This window comes from Etheostoma cragini, chromosome 6, assembly GCF_013103735.1.
Source record: "Etheostoma cragini isolate CJK2018 chromosome 6, CSU_Ecrag_1.0, whole genome shotgun sequence".
Classification (NCBI taxonomy): domain Eukaryota; kingdom Metazoa; phylum Chordata; class Actinopteri; order Perciformes; family Percidae; genus Etheostoma; species Etheostoma cragini.
Genome location: NC_048412.1, coordinates 21,091,454 through 21,114,942, shown reverse-complemented (window position 1 = coordinate 21,114,942; position 23,489 = coordinate 21,091,454). Strand labels below are relative to the sequence as shown.

The 23,489-nt window shown below is 39.5% G+C and overlaps 1 protein-coding gene across 1 annotated transcript in view; it reads right to left on the bottom strand.

Moving 5' to 3' along the window:
• The window catches only part of LOC117946358 (glutamate receptor ionotropic, kainate 3), a 96,084-nt gene extending 74,283 nt beyond the window's left edge, over positions 1-21,801 (bottom strand). Inside the window, exon 1 of the mRNA XM_034874435.1 lies at positions 20,884-21,801. Within this exon, the coding sequence (XP_034730326.1) occupies positions 20,884-20,998 (115 nt within the window). The 5' untranslated portion in view covers positions 20,999-21,801. The remainder of the gene's footprint in view (positions 1-20,883) is intronic.
• Between the last annotated feature and the right edge of the window lie 1,688 nt (positions 21,802-23,489).

Here is a 23,489-nt window from a genome sequence, read left to right as displayed (position 1 = left end):
ACTTGTTAGCCTTTACAATTCCCCACTCTCCCACCTTTCACCCCTGACTAGATTGCACAGTGATGCATTGATACGTTGCTTATCATTCCTTGGAAATCAAAGCATCTCCTACTCTACACTGCATCATAGTGCTGCGGGACCTAGCAGTTAATTTGTTTTACCATTCAAAAATCATTACCCCATAATGCAGTGCATGATGCCTCTGATGGTGCGTATCATTTTGAAGGTGAGTCAAATCAGATGATATTTTGGGGTTCGGTCCCATCAACGCCACACACAGCTCCATAGAGTAAGTGACAGATGACATTAGGTGTCTGCTGCCATCGCAGTCCTCATTACTTTTTCTCACTTTCTCCTTATTAACCTTTCCCTGACCACAACCATCTATCTTTCTCTTTCTCCACCATCATCTAAATCATCTGTTGCTGTGGTTTCCTCCCATCATCCTATACATTTTTACCTAGCTGTCATGTAATCCACATCAGGGATGTAAATCATATGTGCTCCTCCACACATTCCTGACATTCCTGACAAATTTCTTTAGGATGCATTTTGAACTATCCATTAGCAACTCTTACTATAAATGATAAATGATATGCTTTGATTTAGTTGCCGCATAACGCTTACGTTTTCTTTCCTAAACTTAAGCGTGATCCCTGCCGAAATGATCGGCATCTTGCGGTGCTTTATACCCGGCTCACAGTCACCTATTCTCAAGTAACTGAACCACCAACAACGACCAGCAGCTAGTCACCTATTTTTAGGTAACTCTACTGCTGACCGTTGACCTGACGGAGACCAACGACCGGCAGCTCTCAGTGCTCTGTACCCGGCTCACAGTCACTTATTCTCGGGTAACTGAACTATTGCTGGCCTGAGGTCTGTAGCTTCGTCACAAAGCTCTGTAGCGGCTCAAACAGCTAGCAACTTCTGCTCTGTAGAACGGAGTTCTGTAGCCGATGTCACGTGACCAGTCGGCAGTCCCCTAATTATCATAGGCTATCATGTGTTTTAGTATGCATACCTTTTCCTAAGATATCATGCAAACCTGTTCAATAGAATGCATTGAGTGTTTCCCTCCTAGAGAGTCTAAGAACAAATGCGGCAATAGAATATTTCTCCTTTTTAAACTGAATTTTTTTCTCCATTTACATTTTTCATGACTGAACATTATTGCCAAAGACTAATTAATTAACCTAATATTGAATGCTGGTACAGTTTTCCGTCTATTTTAAGTGTGACACTAAGTAATGCGTTTGATTCAAATGTCAAATGCATAAAGGAGACTTTATTAACATTTGCCATTGCCTACATTTAAACATGACAAACAAAGCTGCTGCTCTGAGGAAGAAGCTCTTAGTTTGAGAGATGTTTCCGATTATCAGTTTGCTGAGTCGATTGGCTATTCTTGACAATATAAATGTGAATGTATTTATTAATCACTGTCCCTGCTAAGTCCTGAAGAAATATTCAAAATCTTATAGAGATATGTCTGCGCTTGTGTTTTATCTCTTCACAAATGAATGAACAGACATCTAGAGCCCGCTCTTCTTTTTCTACAGCAGCGGGAATTTGGCAGCTAGTGCCTGACCTCCAGGCACGCTAACAGGCTAACGATACGCTAATGTGTCCCATTACGCCCGATTTGCCAGGAGGGGATTCTTTTTGTTGAGCATCATGCTGCTGGTGGATTTTAGATGGGCACTGTATAATGATGCGCGCCTTTCTTCCTGGCTCATAAAAGATACAAGGAGTAGTCCTGCTGAGAGTCATTAGGAGGGCCATTTACACTGTGCTTTTCTTACTCACACACTTTTTTGTGGTCTTTGCAGAGAGCCACAAGGCTACGCAGACATCAAGAAAATGAAACGTGAGCCGCCACTCGGGTTCTTGTTCTTGTGAAAGACTACTAAACAGCTGTTCTACTCTCACCATTACTACCAAAACCGGAGTTTGAGGGTTATTCTTTCAAAGTAACAAAATGGATGGATAAATAATAAAAGTACAAACAATAATATAAACATAATCATGAGTCAGAATTGAGGGGGAGAAGAATTATGGTTTGGCTTGCAGTTGCAATGCCTGAAACACAAATTAGCATGTTGTGATGCAAGCAAGAAGGGAAAATCACATACCATTTTCTGCCTCCTCTCTCTGGCCTTAATATTACCATTCAATCGACAAATTGAATCCAAGGCTAATTTGCATTGCATCACAGTAAAACCTCTTATGTATTCATTGCTTTTCTCTGCCCTACATACTATTAAATGTAATAATTCTTTTTTCAGTACAGCAGCCACCATATACTGGGAAGACCAAAGTGATTCTATGCTTCCCAATGAAAAGAAAAACTGAGATGACATTGTGACCACATGGTTATCAACTCCCTTGTTTTTATCTTGGACCCTATTTTGTAATCATTTCACATCATACTAATCGAGTTTGACCAAAAACCTGACAACTGCTTCGCTACAAAGACACTTGTGTGGGCCAGTACAGTCATAAAATAATCTATCACAGTTCATGTAAGTCTTTTTTTAAATATTTTTTGTGCTATAATAACATTTCTGCAGAATCAATTAAAACCTGCGGATAGATAAAATAACCAGACATGAATGGCTGTCTTTGCAGCAAATCAAAGTACTTAATCACATATTTTTCAGACTTTGTGACTAAAACACACAATGCTGTTATAAAGCAGTTCTACTATTGATTAACAAAAAAGACACACATTGTCTGCTGACACATTCAAATAGATAATGAAATGGGCAGATAATGAAATAGCATCAAGGTTACAAAATGGACTGACTTGTGCTTCATCAAGCTAAGCTGCCAAAGGATGCTAGTAATTAAATTTTAATACCTCATTTGAAGATTCCTTTTGATTTAGTTGAACTAGAGCGTTGTTAAAAAAAAGAAGAAAAAAAAGGCCTGTGCAGTCCCCCACAGACATGTAATCACTCCATTACAGAGTTACATCTAAAATCTGCCCACTGTTTACTCTGTGCTTGCCCTCTCACATTAGACTGTTTGCTTTGCTTGACAAGAAAATTATGAAAGAGGCTGGGCCAAGCAACACTGAGGTGTATGTGTTTGTGACTTTGTGTGTGAGAGTATGTGTGTTGATGTTTGCTACCACAGAACGAATCACGTTATTATAATGGATGCCTTGTCGCATATCCATCCTTGCCTGAGAATATATATCCTGTAAAACAGAGAGAGAGAGAGAGAGTGTGTGTGTGTGTGTGTGTGTGTGTGTGTGTGTGTGTGTGTGAAAAAGAAGGATGGGGGAAGATGGATGGAGCAGAGGGTTAGGTGATGGTCATGGTGATACTTTGTGTGAAGTGTGTTTGAAGTATAATTTTTGGACTCTTCACATTAACACACTCTATGATCAATGCTGATCATGAAGTTGCTAAGAGAGTTAAAGACACCCTTTTTTAAACCCTAGAGAAGAGTATGACAACAACAAGGTGATATGAGAGGGAATGGCATGCATACACCTTTTGTTAATTAATTTATGAGGAGAAACTTGAGTGAAGAGCTTTATCACTTCCCTTGTATATTTGAACAAACTGCACTGATTCCATTTGCAGATACAGTACACTACCATCACTGTGGCACAAATGTAACTGAAGTTTACTTTATTTTTCAAAATGATGTGTTAGTTTGATACATGCAAGCTAAAACTGTGAATATAACTACTCTTCCAATTACACACAGTAAATATGTTCAAGTTATAATGCTTACATTCTGCTGGATATGCGCAGATAGACACTAGTGCCAGGAGGGTTTAAACTTTAAAGAGGCTACAAGGGGCAGGATGTAGGACTAAAAAGATGTTGACACACAACATGTTAATAAGCAGTAGCCACAATGCTGAATTTCTACTCCTGAACCATATTCAGTGCAGTAAAATAAATGTCTTTTTTTGTTCATGACCTGAAATGAGCACACATTTCAAACCTCTGGACAAGTTAATCACAATGTCCACATGCCAACAGAAACCCTTATTGATTGCCACATTCCTTGTAGCTCCAGAGAGTTTGAGTTTACAGTGTTGTTTGGAAAATACTAGGTTGGGCAATGCTATATTTGCATCAACATTGACCTTTTGCATTGAAAGGGGCAAGACCATAATGCGCACAATTACCACCAGGCACTTCTTTCCTGTTCAACATTTATGTAGCATAATGCCTGAAGATGAGGTCAGCCAACTGGGTTAGCAACCAGGAGGTCACTGATGTAGCCTGAAGGACTTCTTATCTCACTTGCAAAAACCATAATAAATGTGCCCTTGAGCAAGGCAGGTAACTAAGAGATAAAATATTTTGTGGTAACTTTTTCTTTTTTTCTTTTTTTTAATAGTATGGCAAACATTGTTTAAAAAAACATCCTCAGGAACTAGAAATACAAAGTCTATGGAACAGTCGATTAAAGGTAGCCTGCAGAGTTTTTCACTACTAGTGGAGCTATGGAGTGATGTTTAATTTTGTGTGCATGCCACATTTAATAGCACAAGTGTGGTAGTGATACAATACACAGTCCTGCTGTGTCCAAGGGGAAGTGATTCCAATGGTAACTGCATTTAAGTTAGAAAACAAAGAGAACAGTAGTTAAAATAATAAGAAAAAAAATGTAAGCAAGTGCTGGCTTAGGCCTGCTTGCCAAATCACCAGGATAATAAATAAACTGTTATGTCTATAAATTAAAAGGGGTCGTTATTAGCTACCCCTTGGTTTCACTGATCAACAGTAATGTACAAATGCAAAATATAACAACCTGCTGGCAAAAGGCAGGCAAGAAGAACAAATGATGCTTTAATATTTTTTAAATACATCTGGTTTGCAAATGTTTAATGAGGAAGGAAATGCATTCAACAAGTGTGCTTAAAGGAAACCACCACAGACTAGCTTTAAGTTGAACAGCAGAATAGGCTATATCTCAGAAACTTAAAGCTTTAATCTTTTAATGGCATTGTATTTATAAGCATTTATTAATTCTGTGCAACACCCATCTACACTGCTTCTTACCTGCTTCTGTAATATTAGTGTGCATAAGCAACTGTTTCTGTTTTAAACAGTGCATCAGCTTTATCATTGTTTGGCCTTGATTTCCAGCCATGTCTAGATGCTCCAGTGTAGTGATCTGAGCGCACTGTCACTATGCAGATGTTTTTGAGAGAATACAGAATTACATGTCTTCCCAGACACAAACATGATCACAGGCACCCAGTTACAGCTTGTCAACACAATGACATCCCTTACTTTGAACTGAGATGAGTGCACAGTATCTGTCTTCAGCAGTGACACATTACCAGGAAGGTGTGCAGCTTTGCAAGGTATTACATATTAATCGGCACGTAATGGAGGAATATACTGAGGGTGGAAATTGGACTCATGAGTCATGTTTCATCCTGTGCAAACAGTAGGTGAAAAACCTCCCATCATGTTTGCCATGCTGGAAATACTGTGTATTTAAATTGTCAGACACTAGCAAACTACTGAGCTAAGCAACACATTATCTTACCGTGCTTTTCATATTCAGTTTGTCTTGATTTTCCAATGTATTTTAAGTCGTAAAAGAATTGAATTTGAGTCATAAAAAACCCAGATATGTAAAATCCACGATTATTTTGATCAGCTTATTTGACATAAATAACAAAACCAAATGCCAATTAATACCTATCAACAATCAGTAATTTCTAGAGGAAGCAGACTCAATGTTTTTGCATCTGCTCTGCTCAGAGCTGTAAATAGGTGTGATGCAGTTGAGCACATGTGAACGCAAACACAACACTTCTTGTGACAGATTATTATAGCATTAGTCATCAATAGATTGATTGCTTACTCTTAAATTAAAAAAGCATCCACATAGGAGGAATGGTGTACACAGCAGCACCCACAGTGAGCTGATTTGTCTAGGTGCGTGCAACAGGCAGTTTGCATGAAAGCATAATACTTCCGAGATATTACTAAGGTAAGCAACACCTCTTATGTTGAGTTCACACCGGCCGCGTGAATTAGTGAGTTTGATTGCTTAAGTTAAAATATTTCAGCTCACTTGAATTCCGTGTGTTTGTGTTCTGACATTGATGTAAACAGCGTCTATTGGTGTCTGTGCATTACCTTTGTATGTTGTCATGCTGCACGTTTCACAGCATTGAACACAGCATTAGGATTTAGTTACACCACTGTTTATAACTAAATTCCAAAACTAAATCATTCAGTGATTCAGTGATGCTCATTAACTATACCTTTGTAGCCGAGCTGCACCAATCACATCGATGTATCTGATACAGGCGTGCCAGAGGTGCGCTAAACAGATGACACCAGTTTAATCTTCCAGTTAGCTCCGCTGGTAGCTAAGCGCATGGGGCTCTGGATACGTCACCGCATGTACTGTTGTGATTGGTTGTAGTGTTATCCAGTTGCGTGCAGTGAGATTTTCAAATGCATGGCTGGTGCCGTTTCATTACTTGATGTCAGACCCTTAATCTTTTGAATTTGGGTCCTGGATGTCAAATAATTATTTTCACATGTGGATTTATGCTGTTGACTAACTTAAAATCATCAGGATAATGCTGATCTTTGACGGAATTTTGACAGAATTTAGAGGACCAGTAGTCAGCTTCCATTACCACCTATGAACTGCCATAATCTAAAAAAATAAAAGATTATTATGTGGAATCGAAAAAACGCATTTGTAAAATTATCTCCAGTCTATATAACCATGGATCGTTGATGTGATAATGCTCTGTCAACATTGCTCTTCTGTCTGGTATAAAATTAAAGTGCAAATGCATCGCTTGTCTTATTTTTGTTTGCAGGAAGTTTCCCTCATTCCCTTTGGTCAACACATCATTTTAGGTCAAAGCTTACCCTCAATTTGCTTGACTGTTCAAACCGGATCTGCACAGGCTTAGATTTATCAGCAGTTGTAGAAAAACACACAAGCTCAACTTTGACCTCTCAACCATAGGCTCAAAACATCTAAACATGTGTCCATCTCCATTTGACCAGAGTAATTCTGTCAATGCCCTGAGAATAATTCAAAATGGAGACTGTACAGTTCAAGTGATACAGAGTGTGTGTAGCAAGAGTAAACATGTTTCAGTTGTCAAAAGATTTTCAGCAGAATCATCAGGAGCCCTGAGATCATAAAAGTGTGCTCCGATGCTTCCCCTGCCAATTAAATAGCACATACAATGTACAGATGTCACTCAAAGGGGTAGGTATGAAAAAGGGTAACACAATCCAACAAAAAGCTGTTAAAGTGACCCCCATGCATCATTGCGGTTACCCAAATAATTTGGCTGATTCAAGGAAAATAAAAAATATTGAAGTTCCACAGCCAGTTTGTACAAAAATGCAATACTATCATTTAATGTATCTTCATTATGTTTCTGTTGCACACTCAGACTGATACCACCACAGACACCCAAGGAGAGCTGATATAAACCAACATGTCATTTTCAACCTGGTTGCAGCCCTCTTCAGGGACCCTTAACAAAGCCAATACATTCCCTTTTGACGCAGTGTAAACACCTAGACTCATTTCTTGACTGAACAAACGTGTAATGTTACAAGCCACTCATCTGCCACAGCCCTCCACTACTTATGTAAAGGCTTGTTCAGAATACGATAGTGGATTTACTTTTCAGTACAATTCTTCTCAAGCACCTTATATTCTATCACCCTGTACAAGGCTGACACTGACTCCTATTTCATTCAAGAGCTTTGACACTATAATCTCTATCAAAGAAACACCAAGGAATAAGTCATGTTTTATGCCTGAAGTCCAGTAAACATATAGCAAGTAAAATGACTAAAACTGTAACGGTAAAGCTAATGTGCCAGTCTAGATACTGTAGAAATTACACAAAGCCAAAGGAGCAAGAAAAAGCCAGTGCAAAAGTGAGTCATCGAAAACCATCCTTTTATTTTTGTCATGATTAAAATAAGAATACAGTGAAAAATAAAAGAATGAAAATGCATCAACAATGCTAGCAAAGGATTTTAGCCAAAGCTTGACAACAGGATAAAGCAAAATTTGGCATTTGGTGAGTAAAAGGTCTGGACACGATAAAGCCTGTGGCTGCAGTCACTACTTCTTTAGAAGAAAATAAGATTAAAGCTGGCATGCAGTAAAATGCAATTGCACACATCACAGGCAGCTGGCAAGTCATTCTAGAAAACCTGATGCTCTTTTTTTATATTTGAAGTTTTACTCCGTAGGATCTTTGGCTCCCATCAACATGGGAGAATAGCTTCTAGGAGCAAAAAAACGAGAGAGAGATGTCATTTCAGGTATCTAGTTTGAGCTAAGTGACTGCAGGTCATCTCGACAATCTAGAGACTGGGAAAGCCCTACAGTTATGTTTGGACATGTCAGACCTGCTGGGCCTTTCACTAGAGGCAAAAAGAAAGGACCATTACACTGACACAAGACACATTTGTCTTTCCATCCCAGGCTTCTGCATCAGAAGACACCTTAAATATGCTAAAACTCATATGTAACAGGACAGTGATGGACTGTGGACCAGACACCTCGCTGTGTGCCTGGAATTCCTGACTGCCATAGATGGTCAGGGTGGGCAGTCACACGTCCAAACCCCTCATCCTTAACATCGCTATCCCATAAGGTTGTGTACCCACTACTGCATTCCCTCTACATGCACAGCTGTATGGTCAGGAACAGCTACAACACCATTGTCATGTTTGCTGATGATTCAGTATTGATAGGCTGGGTCACCAACAATAAAGAGAAGGCCAACGTGGAAGAGGTGGCAGATCAGGTCCAGCGCAAAGAAACTCAAGAATAACTTCTCTCAGGCGTTTGGTCTGATAACTCTGTACTGTATGTCCTTGGCCTTGTCTAGCACAAATTCCTCTGTGAACCCTTTGCACTGCCCTGCACATTTGCATATCTACACCTGAGTATGTACAAAATGTTATTGTTTAGCTTGCCTTACAATTGTGACTTGTGTACATTTTTGTGTAATATTGAAATTTTTTCAACTTCAACTCTTATCCTTGATACTTCAATATATTTGTTTCACACTAATCTTTAGCACAGTTTTGTTTTTTTGTGACAGACAAACCTTTGAATCATTGAATCATTCACATAATTTGGGTCCTAACCCACAGTTGTCCAGTGCAGGGTCTAAAGACTTGCTTCAAACTAATGTCAGCCAGGGTGTCACAAATTGAATGCAGTGGCATGGGCAAAAGTCTTAAAGAAACTTTAAGATATGTAAGTATCTGCAGAGGCTGATGCTAGGACATACAAATAATTAAGACAGTCTATGATTTGATGAGTTCAACAACTTGGGCATTACACCAATATAAGCTACAATATATGAATCAATAACCTGGACCAGAGCTCTCAGAGTCCTCCATTCTGTCTGCATTAATTGTCAATCATATGTATCAACTCAATAATTATAAATGCCATGATGGCAATTATTTTCCAATTGCTTTACTTAAGGAATTATACTGAGTCCATATGCAGTTGCTGGTGCTAACAACCACCAATTCATTTCAACCTTGACTCCATACAATTCAAGATGCATTATTAAAACAATGCATTCCTTCGATCAGCACCTTTTCATTCCCCACGTATTGTACATTGTGAGATTATTTTTAAGTCTAAGAGATGCCATGTTTTAAGGGTAGTTGAATGAATAATATGCATTGCATGTCTGAAAGAGCTTTACTGTGTTGTCACCTGTTGGTAATCTGCACGATGGATGACAATTTTATGACACATCCCTTTAATGGAGAAACATTTTAAGGGTATACATTCTGAAAAGCAGTAGCAAAAGTCAAGCATTAAGTGGTGCATTCTTTGACACAAAGATGAGATGGCAGCACACCGGACACTGCGGCAGAATGGGGAACAATTATGAAGCACTGTGCAATCAAGGGGGTCTCTGACAGCAGGGTCTGATGAGCCAGTGTCACTCTGGAGCTCCAGGGCTCCACAGCTAATCAACCAACAAGGAGGGGCTTGAGGGGCACGATCACTCAAGAACTCCATCACCACACGGGGAAGAAAGCAATCACCAGCCCATTTCCATGTGCTGTTATTCCCACCCCCCACCTTCGACTCTCAAATCAAGGTGCACAGATGACCAGGGAAGCACTGTATGGAGGCAAAGGTGGCTGGTGGGTGCAATCAAATGAAGTGTCAAAAAACGAGACGAAGAAAACTTTTGGTCCTGCAAGCGGTTTCTTCAAGCCATTTCATATTTTTAAATAATCATATTGGAAACATAAGGGGAACAGATTGAATGAGGCTCATTTGCTTTCCAACCAGCAGCTCGTAAGATCCCTGTGATTGGGCTTGCAAATTGAAATGTAAGTATTGTAATATAGTGCGTTGACGAGACACAAGGGCTATGGGTCAAGAAAGGTGAGCGAACATAGTTCTCATTTTATCCTGGTAAGGGATTAACACAATGAGCATGTGTTAGCAGAGTCACATCTTCTGTGTGGTAAGAAAAGAGGAAGAGCAAGTGAATGAAACCCAAACAAAAGCTTATCTTTTACCCTCTTAAAATAACATGGCTTCAAATAAATGGTTATTTCTTTTTTTCAAAGAAAGGAAGACGGATAATAGAAGAAGGAGAAAAGAAACAGGGAAGAGTGGGCTCCGTTTCTATCACCACGATACCTATAATGTGGAACAAAAATGAATTAATGAACGGACAAAAGTCTGACAGCCTGGCAACTTCATAGTGCTAAGGCTTCACAGATGCATCAGAGCACGTAATTGGAGGTAATACCTCATCCTGTCCTGTTTTAAGTTTGACAGTGGCTGGAGAGGCTCCCTACACTAATAGGCTCCACTCAGAAAAGTACATTGTTGCACACACTAGACCCATACTGTCATCTCATACTGTCCTCCGATGCTTAGGCAGAATATTGACACAGAACGTTAAGTATCTACTGTCTGGGCTTGAGGCAGCTATCATTCCAGACTAGAAATCCATCTCACAAACCCCGTTGATTGTCCCTTTGCCTCCCAAAGGCCCTGATAGATGGCAGAGGATCTTAATTCTACCTTTTTGAAAGTGATCTCTCCTTCTTGTCTGGTTAAAACTCTGATTTTCCACAATGCTGGTTACAAGAGACATGCACATTCCACAAATGAGAATGTTGAATTCTTACAATACGATGCTATCTGTTAGGACACTTCCAAATCTCTGTGCTGGAGTCTGTATAAAATTGACTATTTTAATTATGCATTAGGGCTGCAAGATAATACATACTGTAGCTTTATCATTGAATAACATGTTAATAACATTACTTCTGGTCTATAAAATGTTACAATTTTCTAACGTAAAACAAGACAAAGGAAAACAGCAAATTCTCACATTTGAGAAGTTAGAACAATGGGACACTTGGTATTTTTGCTTGAAAAGATGATTTACACCTAAACTGTTAATCCAGTGAATGTTGCCAAATAATTTTCTAATTGATTAATAAACACATTGTTTCAGCGTTAGATTTTTTTGATGGTTGTTTTTTTTTGGTTGTTTTATGTATAAAATGCAACAACAAAAAAGTTTTTTGTTGTTGCAAAGTATATAGTAACCAGCAGCCAAATAAGTATTCAATGTATGATGATATTTATTAGTCATTATTAGTATTGTTGTTGTTTTTTGTTTGTTGGTTTTCTTTTGTTTGTGGAAGAAAAAGCAACAATATTATTTTGTATGTTATCAGTGTTATCAGACTGCTGTGGGTTACAGATGGCAGGAAATATATAATTAAACTAAACTAATTGAGTAATTATTTCAGCCCTATTATAAATTTTTTCACCAAGAAATGGCTCACTTATGCTGTTTATTGTAGCCTGTGTTCTCCAGTACTACAGGTCTACAATAGGAATGGTCCTAACCACATTTGGATTAATTAAATAATTATATTATTAATTAATTACCCCTCTGGCAGACAGCCGATCCATATGGGAACAGTGCAGAGGGAGGCTGAGCAAGACATTAACTGAGCATTAATTCTGTGATGCCAATCATTTTAAATGTGGTCAATGTTCTGATGGTTATACATTTCTTCAAATATCAATCGGGCTAACACAAGCCCCTGTGTGTCAATAGAAAATGTTAAATAAGCAAATTGAAGAGCAAAAGCATGAACAGCAATCTGGTTGTTTTAATGAATAGTGATAGTTATAGATGTATAGATTCTAAGTTTTAGACTCTAAAATGTGTTGCACTCTAAATTATCTTAATAGATTTGATACACTGATAGAGATGTTAAATATTCTGCATGTCAAAAATACTCTAGATAGATATTGTAAATGTTAAAGAGAGCAGTTTTCTGGCATTTCTGACTAAAATGGAAGGCAATAAGCGAAGTGCATTGTTTGCTTTACTAATGAAAATAATTAGCCTTATACACTGCAGATGTCTCATTAAATTTGCTTTTGATTATTGCAGCAGTGCTTCAATTGATCCTTTTCATCAAACCAGATAATGCTTCTTGATTGCAGACTATTTTGACGCAAGCAAATTTCATGGTATTATCTTCACTCTTGGTGAAAAGCAATTTGGAGCATGGCTTGTAGTTTGCCCGGTTTTATTCAGAAATTAACCAGCTTCCATGGACTTAATTCTCCTATATTACTCTGGATGAGTAAAAACACAACACTGGGGTTGTAGCGTTAAAAAGGGGGATTACATGAAGGTGCATTTTCTTTTTGTCCTTGGATTTTAGATCAGTTAACAGCTACAAATATATAGGACAACAAGAAAAAAGAGAGAGGGGCAGGTTTTAATTTTTTTATTTTTGAAAAACAATGTCATTGCAAAAAAACACAATTTAATGTATAAACCCACTGAGTAAATAAGAAAGATGCACTCTAATATATGTTGAAAGACATACAAATGATAACTTTGTGGCTATTATACATTTCCAAATACAATTTAATTAAGTTAAAGGTGTGTGCAGTGGCTATGAAAAAAACTGAAAGAAGGAAAAAAAAAACCACTGGAGGTGAAGAAACAGTCTAATTTTTCATTAACTTTCCATGATAGAGAATTGATTTGGCCAAAAAATAACAACCTGCTGCTTAGATGATAGAGTAATCACACGCTTTAATCTCCACCAATCATGTTCTACCTTGCCAAATACCGTAAGTGAACTTTGGTTACTATGACAGCTATCTCTAATTCTCAAACCTCATCTGAAAAAGTTAAAACCATGCAGGACAGTTAAGGTTGTACCTTTCTCGGCTTTACATTAAATGCCCTAATTCATACAAGCATTCCTAATAGCTTTACTAAAATGTACTGCCAGCCTCAAACCACCCACAATTTCCCTTCTTCTCCACTTCCCTGTCAATGATAATCTCTGTCTTGTTCCATATATCTGAGGCTGGTCACATGCAGACAAGCTGTCTTCAGATGAGTCACAGGGGAACATTTTGCGGTTAACCACACTGCTCTTCGGGGGCGACCTGGACAGTAGATGGGCAGCCGGTAAAACATCCACTGAGACAGGAGAGATCAACCCAGATTGTCTTGCCTGCACACACTGTGCGAGTGCTGAGTAAAATCTTCTGGGTATTGGCTGTGTTAACTAAATCGACATTGGCTTTCAACCTCCTGGCTAACCATCAGGGGAGGGATGAGCACAGGGTCTAGAGAGGTAACACCAGATTCTTATGCGCTTTCTGCAGTCGTCCCTGCATTTGTTAATGCAAGGATGAATAGAGACGAGAAAATAAATAAATAAATAAATAAATATATATCTATATATCTATATATATATATATATATATAATGTTTGTGTTTATATATATATACTGTGTATATATGTATCTATACTGTGTGTGTATATATAAATACTGTGTGTATATATATATATATATGTGTGTATATATATTCTGTGTATATACTGTGTGTGTGTGTGTGAGGTAGAATGTTGAGGAAAGAATATCTGTTTCCCCTCTGATATTTTGGTGATAGCCATACTATTTGTAGTGATTTTGGCCTGAAGAGGTTTGTCTTATCTGTTCCTTCTCTCTCTCTCTGAGGGGAAAATAGAGGGTGAGTCTGCTCAAGCCGACTCTCTCACAGTTGATTAGTAAGTCCTGCTCTACCCCTACGCTCCAGGGATTCAATGCCAGCTCCCCTTATACATCCCCTTGTCATGCACATACTCACACTCTTTCTCTTTCCTACACACACACTCATGCACACATCTCCCGACAGTCATGGAACAGCAATTTGAGGGAATCACACAACCGAGACCTGACATTTATAACAATGAGAGCTTGATTAAAAGGGCAGAATGAAACAGTGTCATCCTCCATTCATTGTCCTTAGCCCAAGTTAAATAGGATTTAAACCTGTGCATTGCGGCTGATACCTCCGCTGTCAATTCCTGATAGCTTTAAAGCACTGAGAAGAAAAGGTCTTGTTATTGTAATGCAGGTGCGTAACAGTATGTGACTGAGGTGTCGGAGGTGACCAAGTTTACACAGAGCGTCTGGGAATAGATAAGGACGCTGCTAACGCGGGGGGGGGGGGGGGGGGGGGGGGGGGGGGGGGGGGGGGGGGAAGCAAAGCTAATACTGCTCCGGTGAATGCCATGGTGTTTGAAATGCACAGGAATAACGCTTAGTTTTATCTGGCTTGGGGCAACACACAAAAGGTGCCAGTGTTGCAACGTGCCGGGTTTTAAAATTGGGATCAAAAGGTTCAAGCTTATTAACAAGCTAAATAAGAGTCCCCTTGCTTCATCTATGTAACCACCCTCGCTCTTCCTTCCCCCTCAGTCTCTTCTGCTGCAGTGCTTTGTGCGCCCATGCTGCTGTGTGCGCGGTTTGCCCACATACAGTGTGTCTGGAAAAGTGAAGACAAATTGTTCCCCATGCTGAAATGTAAAATAAATAATGACCAAATTACCTCCAACGAGATCATTCTAATTAACTACATTATATTGCTATCATGACCCTAAGAGCGAAATGCCCAGTGATCAAGCTTTGTTCAAACTGTTTTGAAGTTATTAGTATTTTCCAGCAGAGCCCTGAGGAGGGCTGAGACGGCAGAGTCAAATAGAAAGGACAAGTGCACATAATAAAGACAAATGGCTAGAGCATGAAATTTAATTCATTGCCTTGGTACAGAAACATTTGCAAGGAAATAGCCAACATTGACATGCCATGAATTTTCAAAACATTGTCAAATCCAAAAAGCACATGTCCTGCTTTAATGACATTGAGTCCCTGAGGGGCCTGCAGGGGGACTCAGGCTGATTGTGGACCTCATCAATCAGGCTGTTGACGTATCCACATTGAATTGTGTGAAGATGTTTAAAGGGCTGCTTCACCCAATTATTATTATTTTTTAAGGATATCCTGTAGCACATGTAGACACAATTGTGGCTTTTAAGATGGATATTTCTTACGCTTGTTGTTTACTTCTTGGCTTTTGATTAAGTTCTTTCCTCTCCTTTGCTATTTAATTTTTTTCCTGTATGGCTTTTATGTCCATATTTTTTGTGTATTATCATTTTCTCATTGTTTTGAAGCACTACTGTTTAAAAAAAGTTCTGTATAACTATTATGTCTGTGAGATTTCTAAAAAATTTAGTTCTTACTACTTTTAGAGAAATTCAACAGCTTTGTGTCTTTTAAGAAACAATGCCGCGGTTACTCTGGATAATCACTGTCAACAGATTTCTTTGGAACTCCTTTCTACCAAATAAATAGTTCTCATGAAAACTGTGGGAAATGTGTTATGTGGATCATACAGAGATAGTAAGTGGTTTTGTTTGTTTTTTGTAAATCACAATGCTGTAAGCCCCACAAACAAAATTCCATTCTTAGAAATGTTTTATTTTTTTTTGGTAAACTGACCCTTTAAGCTCCACCCCCAAATGGTTACAAATGAAAACGAATCGTATGTTGCCTACAAAATCATATTTACCATCTTTCTGACAGCAAAGTGATATCATAAGATTTTTTGAATGAAAAAGATGAAATCTACAGCCATGAAGCACAACCGAACCGTATTTTTTTTCAGTAGGCATCAGAAGCATATGCTTGCAGCAGACCTTTCACTGCAGAGCACCGACTTTGTTGTATGATATGAAAACACCATCTGGTGTGTTAGCAGCTGCTAGGCTAAGCTAGCTGGGGCTAGATGGGGCCCTGCTGTGTTACAGGATTATCTTACTGGTTGGTAGATCCGCTCTATTAGCCCCTAGTGGCTCGGATTATTGGATGATCATTATTATGTGTGACTGAACAAGGAGCTAAGTACCTGCACTTCCTTGACACAGTTAAGTCTTGTTAGTGTTAGTGATCAGACACCTTACAAGCAGATTTTCCGCGCATTACACATTCAGTACACCTTGTCTGAGACATAACTGCATTTAATTTTATACACTTGGCCACTTGAACCCACACCGCTTGTTTAATACACATCAACTGGCTTTACTGACATTAGACAACAGACTGAGCTTCAGAAAATAGACTAGTCTATAGCACGCCTGGAGCACATATTTATTTGTGGAAGTAGAATGTTATTTTCTAATGCGTCTAAACTGGATCACAGGCGAATACAGAAGACAGCGCATTCAGAGACGGGCCCTCTGCTCAACAAAACGAACATCTGCCGTTTCTCATCAGCGAGATTGAAGCTAATGACAAGCCGTGAGTTTGCTGACAGAGAGAATGGAATTGGATTGAGTACAAGTGGCCCAGTGAGACCAGACATATGTTTTGGAAAATGCTGTGGATGGAGTTTGGCTTTATTGTGTGTGTGTGTGTGTGTGTGTGTGTGTGTGTGTGTGTGTGTGTGTGTGTGTGTGTGTAAAAGGTGAGATACCGAGACCCGAGACTGGGAGAGGCAGGAAAATGGCTCCTGCATTTTCTTTTGCAGTTAATTTATCCATCCATGTTTATACAGGTGGATGAAGGGGAGTGTGTAAGAGCAGGTGAAATAGCCGTTGTACTCCTCTTCCTTCAATCTCAGGTAATAGAATTACACATCGAAGAAGTTTCCGCCTGTATCCAATTCTTCTGTGACCTCTACGAGCCTTTGTTCATATTCAACACAACAACTCCCCGTCCCCAAGCATCCACCAGCAGGCTTCTCCCTGCTTCCTCGCTCTGTCAAGGGAGGGATTAAATTTGGATGAAAATAAAATATTCATTTCAACTCAGCAATTGATGGCCATCTTAATCTGATACAACTTTGATGCAACATCTTCTCATTGTTCTTTTCATCACCAAACACTTTTTTTTCTTCCTGTCCTCCTCCTCCCTCTCATTGCCAACCGTGCCATCCTCAATTCTCAATACAAGCAGCCCTTTGGGTTTGACTTTGTTAAAAGTAGAATTGCAAAGTACCATTACAGCTTTTCGCGGTCTCTTGAAATATGTCTGAGTCATTTCAGATGAGACATTTGCACAAACCCCGGCGAGGAAGATCTCGGGGAGCATGCAAGTGGAGAGTGCACTCTCTAACTCGCTTGAAGAGTTAATCGCATGAAAACGTCCCGGTCTCTCTCTGCTGCTGGTGTGGGGATAAGGACAAGCCTCTGAAGTGGCTCTGTGTTTGCAGACTTCAACCAAAGTATTGACCACAAACCCAATTTATCCCACTGAAGCTTATGAGTGGTCACACGGCATACAGCTTTAAGGGCTGCACATTTGTCATCTTACATTTAAATGGTGTGGCTGTTTCACACACAATACTTAAATCTGCAGTTATAGCTGCCCAAAGCATTTAGGGAAGCTAAAATACAAAAAATGTATCTGACCAGGTGTTGTGGTGGCAGAGTGAGGAGCTGAGGAAATGAAATCAACAAGAAATCACGAGGGAGATTGATTAACTGGCACTGATTAAGTGCTTTAAGTATTAGGTGGATAAAGTGATTGATTTTACAATAAATTGCTGTCAGGCAATGAATAACCTTACTGAGAGAGAAAAGAGACAACAAATGATGAATTAGTTTCTTCAATCCACAGATGAAAGATAATGTATAATAATCTGTCATAACTGTACGCAATAACAATAAATATAGCATGTACAGTACATGCATGTTATGATGCATTTTCATAATAGAAATTGGGCAATCCCTATCTAATGGAGAAGAAAACAATGTATGTACAGAAATTAATGAATTGTGCAGCTAGAATGCTGCTCACTCGGGTTACAAAACAAAGCACAAGAAAAACCAACAAAGCATATTAAGCAACTATCATATTCAAAGAAATTAGTATACTAGGACTTATTTTCATGTTAGCAAACATATGAAATATCTACAGACACATGTTCAGCACTTCCGTCTTTATGATACCAACATAGCATTATCTACTGAAATGGTTCTGAGATGAGAGGTCGCAAAACATGTCAGGAGGGAAAGAAATGACAAAAGGCAGGCGGAGGGAGACTAAGAGAAGCACAGCATGTAATTGGACAAATACAGGAGGAGCAGTCTTTTATTCTCTTCAACAAATAGAAGCTGGAGAATGAGACGGAGCGACCATCTGGCCTTAACTTAGAGCAGTGCACTGTAAAAGCACTAAAATCAATGGCAACAACTCTACCTTGGATGCCCACCATTACCCAGATGGTGTACTTGGAGAACTGCACAGGCCACCGAAACCAAGAGCAGAAACGGCACAGACAGAGAGCGCTGTGCTCAAATACCGCCGCCCACTACAATGATTTTCACTGGTTAGTTTGTGTTGGTAACCAGTGCTGTGGAGCGACGTTGGCCATCGTGCACTGACTATAAGAGAGTCCTCTGTAGGTTTTAGCAGCGTGGCATAGACACAGAGCACACACACTTGCACACGAAGTACCAAATTACCAAAAAAGGGGGGGACCAAAGAGTCCACTACACACACACTCCCTAAATGAATCAACAGACTGTGAATACTACTGTTGTCTTCCAGAAAATACTACCACATGGCTGCAATAATACACATATTGCAAATTTGGTGCACACCCTCAAACATATTAACTCTTAAAACCAAATCAATGAAATTGTGTAAATGCCATTATTCAGCAAATTATTTTTTTTTTTTTTATTTATTTGTAGGAGAACATATCGTAACATATTTTTTAGTTCTACGTTATTTTCACACAGGCCTATTTCTTTTAAGTAGACAAAATAAAATGGATACACACATGGCCGTACACAAACGCTTATACGATCATATAAAGACTTAGGTCTTTTAATTTGATTTTTTTTCTTCTTCTTTGGCATTGTGGCAAATTCAGCAACCTTATCTGGCATGTCCCTCTTCTCAGCTTGTCAAAATACGATCTTAGGAACACACATAAAACAAACTGTTCCTGCACCGCGAGCAATGATAGATTCTATAAAAAGCAACAGTGCGACTGTAGCACATTTCAAGGTAAATTTGTCTCAGCACTTTGACATTTTTAAAAACAAAGCCTGTCAAGTCTATTTTAGGTCTTCATTTGAGTTGCTGCCACAGTAAAAAAACAGGAGAAAAATGTCCCTTTGACCAAACGATTTCAGTTCAGATGAGTAGAAAGAGAGCTTTAAGGATTTATGCTGTTTCTAAGGCATCACCAAAGTCCACACAGAGCAATGTCAGAGAATCTCTTTTAGGTTTTATATTAACTAGACACTATGCTTGACAGAATTCACTCAAGTGTATAGAACTGTGAAATGTTGCCATACTTCATCCTGTTAAAGTCTAATAACTTGAATTTGAATGAATTTAGCTCAATGACCACCCACTGAGCTTGACAGGAATTGCATTACAAAGTCAGAGTGGGATGTTGGTGATTTGTAGATATGTCACACAAGAGATTCCTGGTTCGAAAAAGCTATTTAATTCTGTAGCATACTGGAATATCGAATACCCAATTCTTTTACCCATCATTTACACCTCGAAGACAAAAAGCTCCATGCCATTAAGAAGCTTTCACTCCCTGCTTGTACCCCGGCTGTTGTAGTGGTATGTTAATGTGGGCCAATGCCATTTTGAGTAATTGTCCTGCATGGCACATAGCCAAATGTCAAAAACGATTTGCCTTGTGACAAAAAGCATATTGATCTTCATTCTGCTCCTGTCTCTTGGCGGCACAAAATGTTTCATCGCATCACCAGCCTCTGATGACAATTCTCACATTGTTCCTCCGTGAGTGATTGGAAAAAGACAAAGTCAGCACAGACTCTGCTTTGTCTTTGTGTGTCTTACATGTGTTAGAGATCAGGAGGGAGGACTCAGGATTTAACGGTGCAATGCAACTTTGAATGTTTATGTATACTGTGTGCACTTTTTGTTTGCAATTATAAGATAATAGATAGCCTGAGATCAAATCCAACTTCATTTCTGCTGAATACATTGTGAAATTGTTTTGAAACTTTGTCATGTTGTAGCCAATTTCTTAATGTGATAGTTAAGCTTTTAATTTAACAAACTGTCCTTAAAATCTAAAACTTCTTTCCAGAAGGCATGGCAATGAGCCTGAATTTAGGTGTTGACTCAACATGCTGGCTGCAGAAAATTGAACAGACAAAGCAGAGTGCATAGAGGTCACACTAACCCACAGTATTTTATCCCGTGGTCTCTGAGTGGAGAAGGCATCCTCAATTTTAGAGACATTCGCCTGCAATAATGCGCTGCTCTCTTGTTGCTTACTGGCTGCTCCACGTCAAAGTGAAATTCGAATTTACACTCTAGAATAATGCGCACGGTAAATGCAAGGGACTGCTCATTTGCTCCAAAAACTACCCTCCGCCGCTGTGAACGCACGAATGTGGACCAGCACTGAAACAAGTGGAGTAGGGACCAACTTCCAAGGTTATAATACAAACGTGTGTGTGTGTGTGTGTGTGTGTGTAAATGTGGACAACTTACCTATTCGAATAACATGAGGCATCCCGTTAGAGTAGTGAATCCAAAAGAGACATGCAATCAGCGATGTCCAGTATTCCCAAATCGCACTCCGTGGAGACAGCCAAGTATTTCGCATGGTTGTAAAGTCGCGTGATCCACTTTTTAAAATTCCAAAGACGACTCAGAATTGCTCATCAAAACTGAATTCGGGGGAGCACATGTGGATTTTGGTGTCTGCGACAAATTTGCGGTCATTGTACTTGGTGCAACATTCTCTCAGGGTTTTATTCTCCTTTTTTCTGTTACTCACAAGTCTGAGAGCGGCTCGATCAGAATGAAGCCCCCAGTCCCTTACAGGCGGATCAGTAATACACCTGCAACCGCAGGCAGCTACAATTAGCCTGGCGGAGTCTCTGTATCCCCTCTTACTGCTGATGCTATCTGTCTGCTGGCAAGTACCACGGCAACAGCCGAGCCGGACTCCCGCACCCCTGTGGAGGAGAAGAACTGCGCCTGCGGAACTTTGGGTCGCCTCGAACGATTCGGTCACCCGAAAGAGAAACAAAGAAAAGCGTTACACGATGAATGCTGACTGCTGAAGGATATGAACGCACATTCAAAAAATGCGTATTGCAGTTTAATCACAGTCTCCCATTCCAGTCATGGAAACTGTTAATAAACACAGAGGTACTTTGTGAGGGTGCAGCCGCTCCTCTCCGCTCCGCTCCACTCCTCTCCTCTCCAGTTGCGCACGGTGATGGCACAAGGTTGATTATTGAAGAACGTCCATATCTGTTAAAAAAGGCTCCTTGTTACAAAGTGTTCATATTAAAAAAAATCTTATAGTTTGAGATGGATAGGAAGCAAGTGCAGAAAGCCGTGCATCTCCGTGCGTCTGACGACCATGCTTCCACGGTGCCACTAGAGGCACGCGTCGTTACGCATCTATGTCAACTATGTCCAAGAAGTATTTTATGGAGGTGAGAGGGATCCAAATAAGGAACCGTCTTTTCCAGTTGTATACACTTGCAGTATGCTACCCATCAGTTTATTTACATTTTAAATTAATGATTGGGGGTTTACTCAATGTTGGAGATGTTTTGTTTTCTAATTTACTCGCAGAGATGGAAATTGCATTTTTTTTCTTTGCCCCAAGGAAGAAAAAGGGAAACCCTGTCTGCCTACATTATTGTGAATGTGATAAATTATTTGCATGAGGGAAATAAGTGTCAGCTGAGGATTGGTCAATTGACAAATCAGGCTTCCTATCGCTGTTATTTGAGACTGTCTGTCTGTGTCAATGAGTGAATGAAACTCCCGTAACTGTTTGGTGCCTAAAGTACATTTTTCATTCCTTTCGAAGAGCCGTCAAATACAAGCTGCAGGTCACAGACACACGCACACGGAGAGAGAGCTGCTCGTGTCTCTCTCACCACTGCAGTGGATGAGCAAAAAGCCCAACTGAAAAGTACTGAATTACCTTTATGGTAAAGAGTTCAATGAGTGTATTAAGCATTTTGCCTAACGCAGATAACTGAAACCTGTAGCATCCTCAAAAGGCTGAAACTAACTTTGAAAGATGAAAGCTTTACCTTCTAGGATTGGTAACTCTTTTAAAAAAAATACATTTTGGTTACTTAATCATGTTTTAGGTCAGTTTTAATATGCAAATATGATAGATACAATAGAGAGATAATTAGTAAGATAGGTAGATAGACATTTCCTGAGAATATCGTGGATACTTTTTTCCTGTAAACATTACAAATTGTCTTTTTACATTAATGATGCTGTTTTTAAGCATATTCTGAAAACCCACTGTTTTTTGGGCATGTTTAGGCTTTTATTATGACAGGACAGCTTAGACATTAAGGGGGAGAAGAAGGGAATTACATGCAGCAAAGGGCCACAAGTCGGAGTCAAACCCGCAGCCTCTGCGTCGAGGACTGTTCCTCTGTAAATGGGTGTGCCCTCTACCAGGTGAGCTTCCAGGCGCCTCACTGCTACATTTCTTTGTGCCTAATAGAACACTGTTGATGAGATAGTGCTGCGGCTCATTGGTTTTATTTTTCTGTTTGGAATGGGGGAGAGGAATAAACTGTGCATCAGGGGGCATGCAAGCAAGAACAAGCCAGACTGACTGCCACTGCATATTCATGTCTCCCAGAGCAGATTTATTGCCTCTTGGCACAATGTAAGGACTATCAACGTGAGTTATGTTGCCTGGCTCTCGCATTATCGAGATTCATTGACTTGCTGCTCTTTCAAATACAAAATGTACACAGCTATAGCAAACAAGATATTCTGGGTCTATGGGTGCCCTCTATAGAGAGATGGCAGTCTCTACTCTCAATCACTTGTGCTGATAACTGGAGGAAGTCAAAGCCTGGAGCAGGAGAGGTCCCCACTGTGACACAAAGAGAGGAAACTGGAAGCACAAGATGTAGTATTTCAGTTAGAGTTCTACATTTGGAATAGCTGTCGAAGCACACAGCATCGGAATTGTTTGTGTTTCTTATAGCTTTTGGCATTAAATCTTCATCAGTTTGTCTCCCTGTCACTCTATTTTTGTAAGAAGTGCCATATGTTACCTTGTCTCCTGCCATTACAGGAACTAGTAGAAATGCATT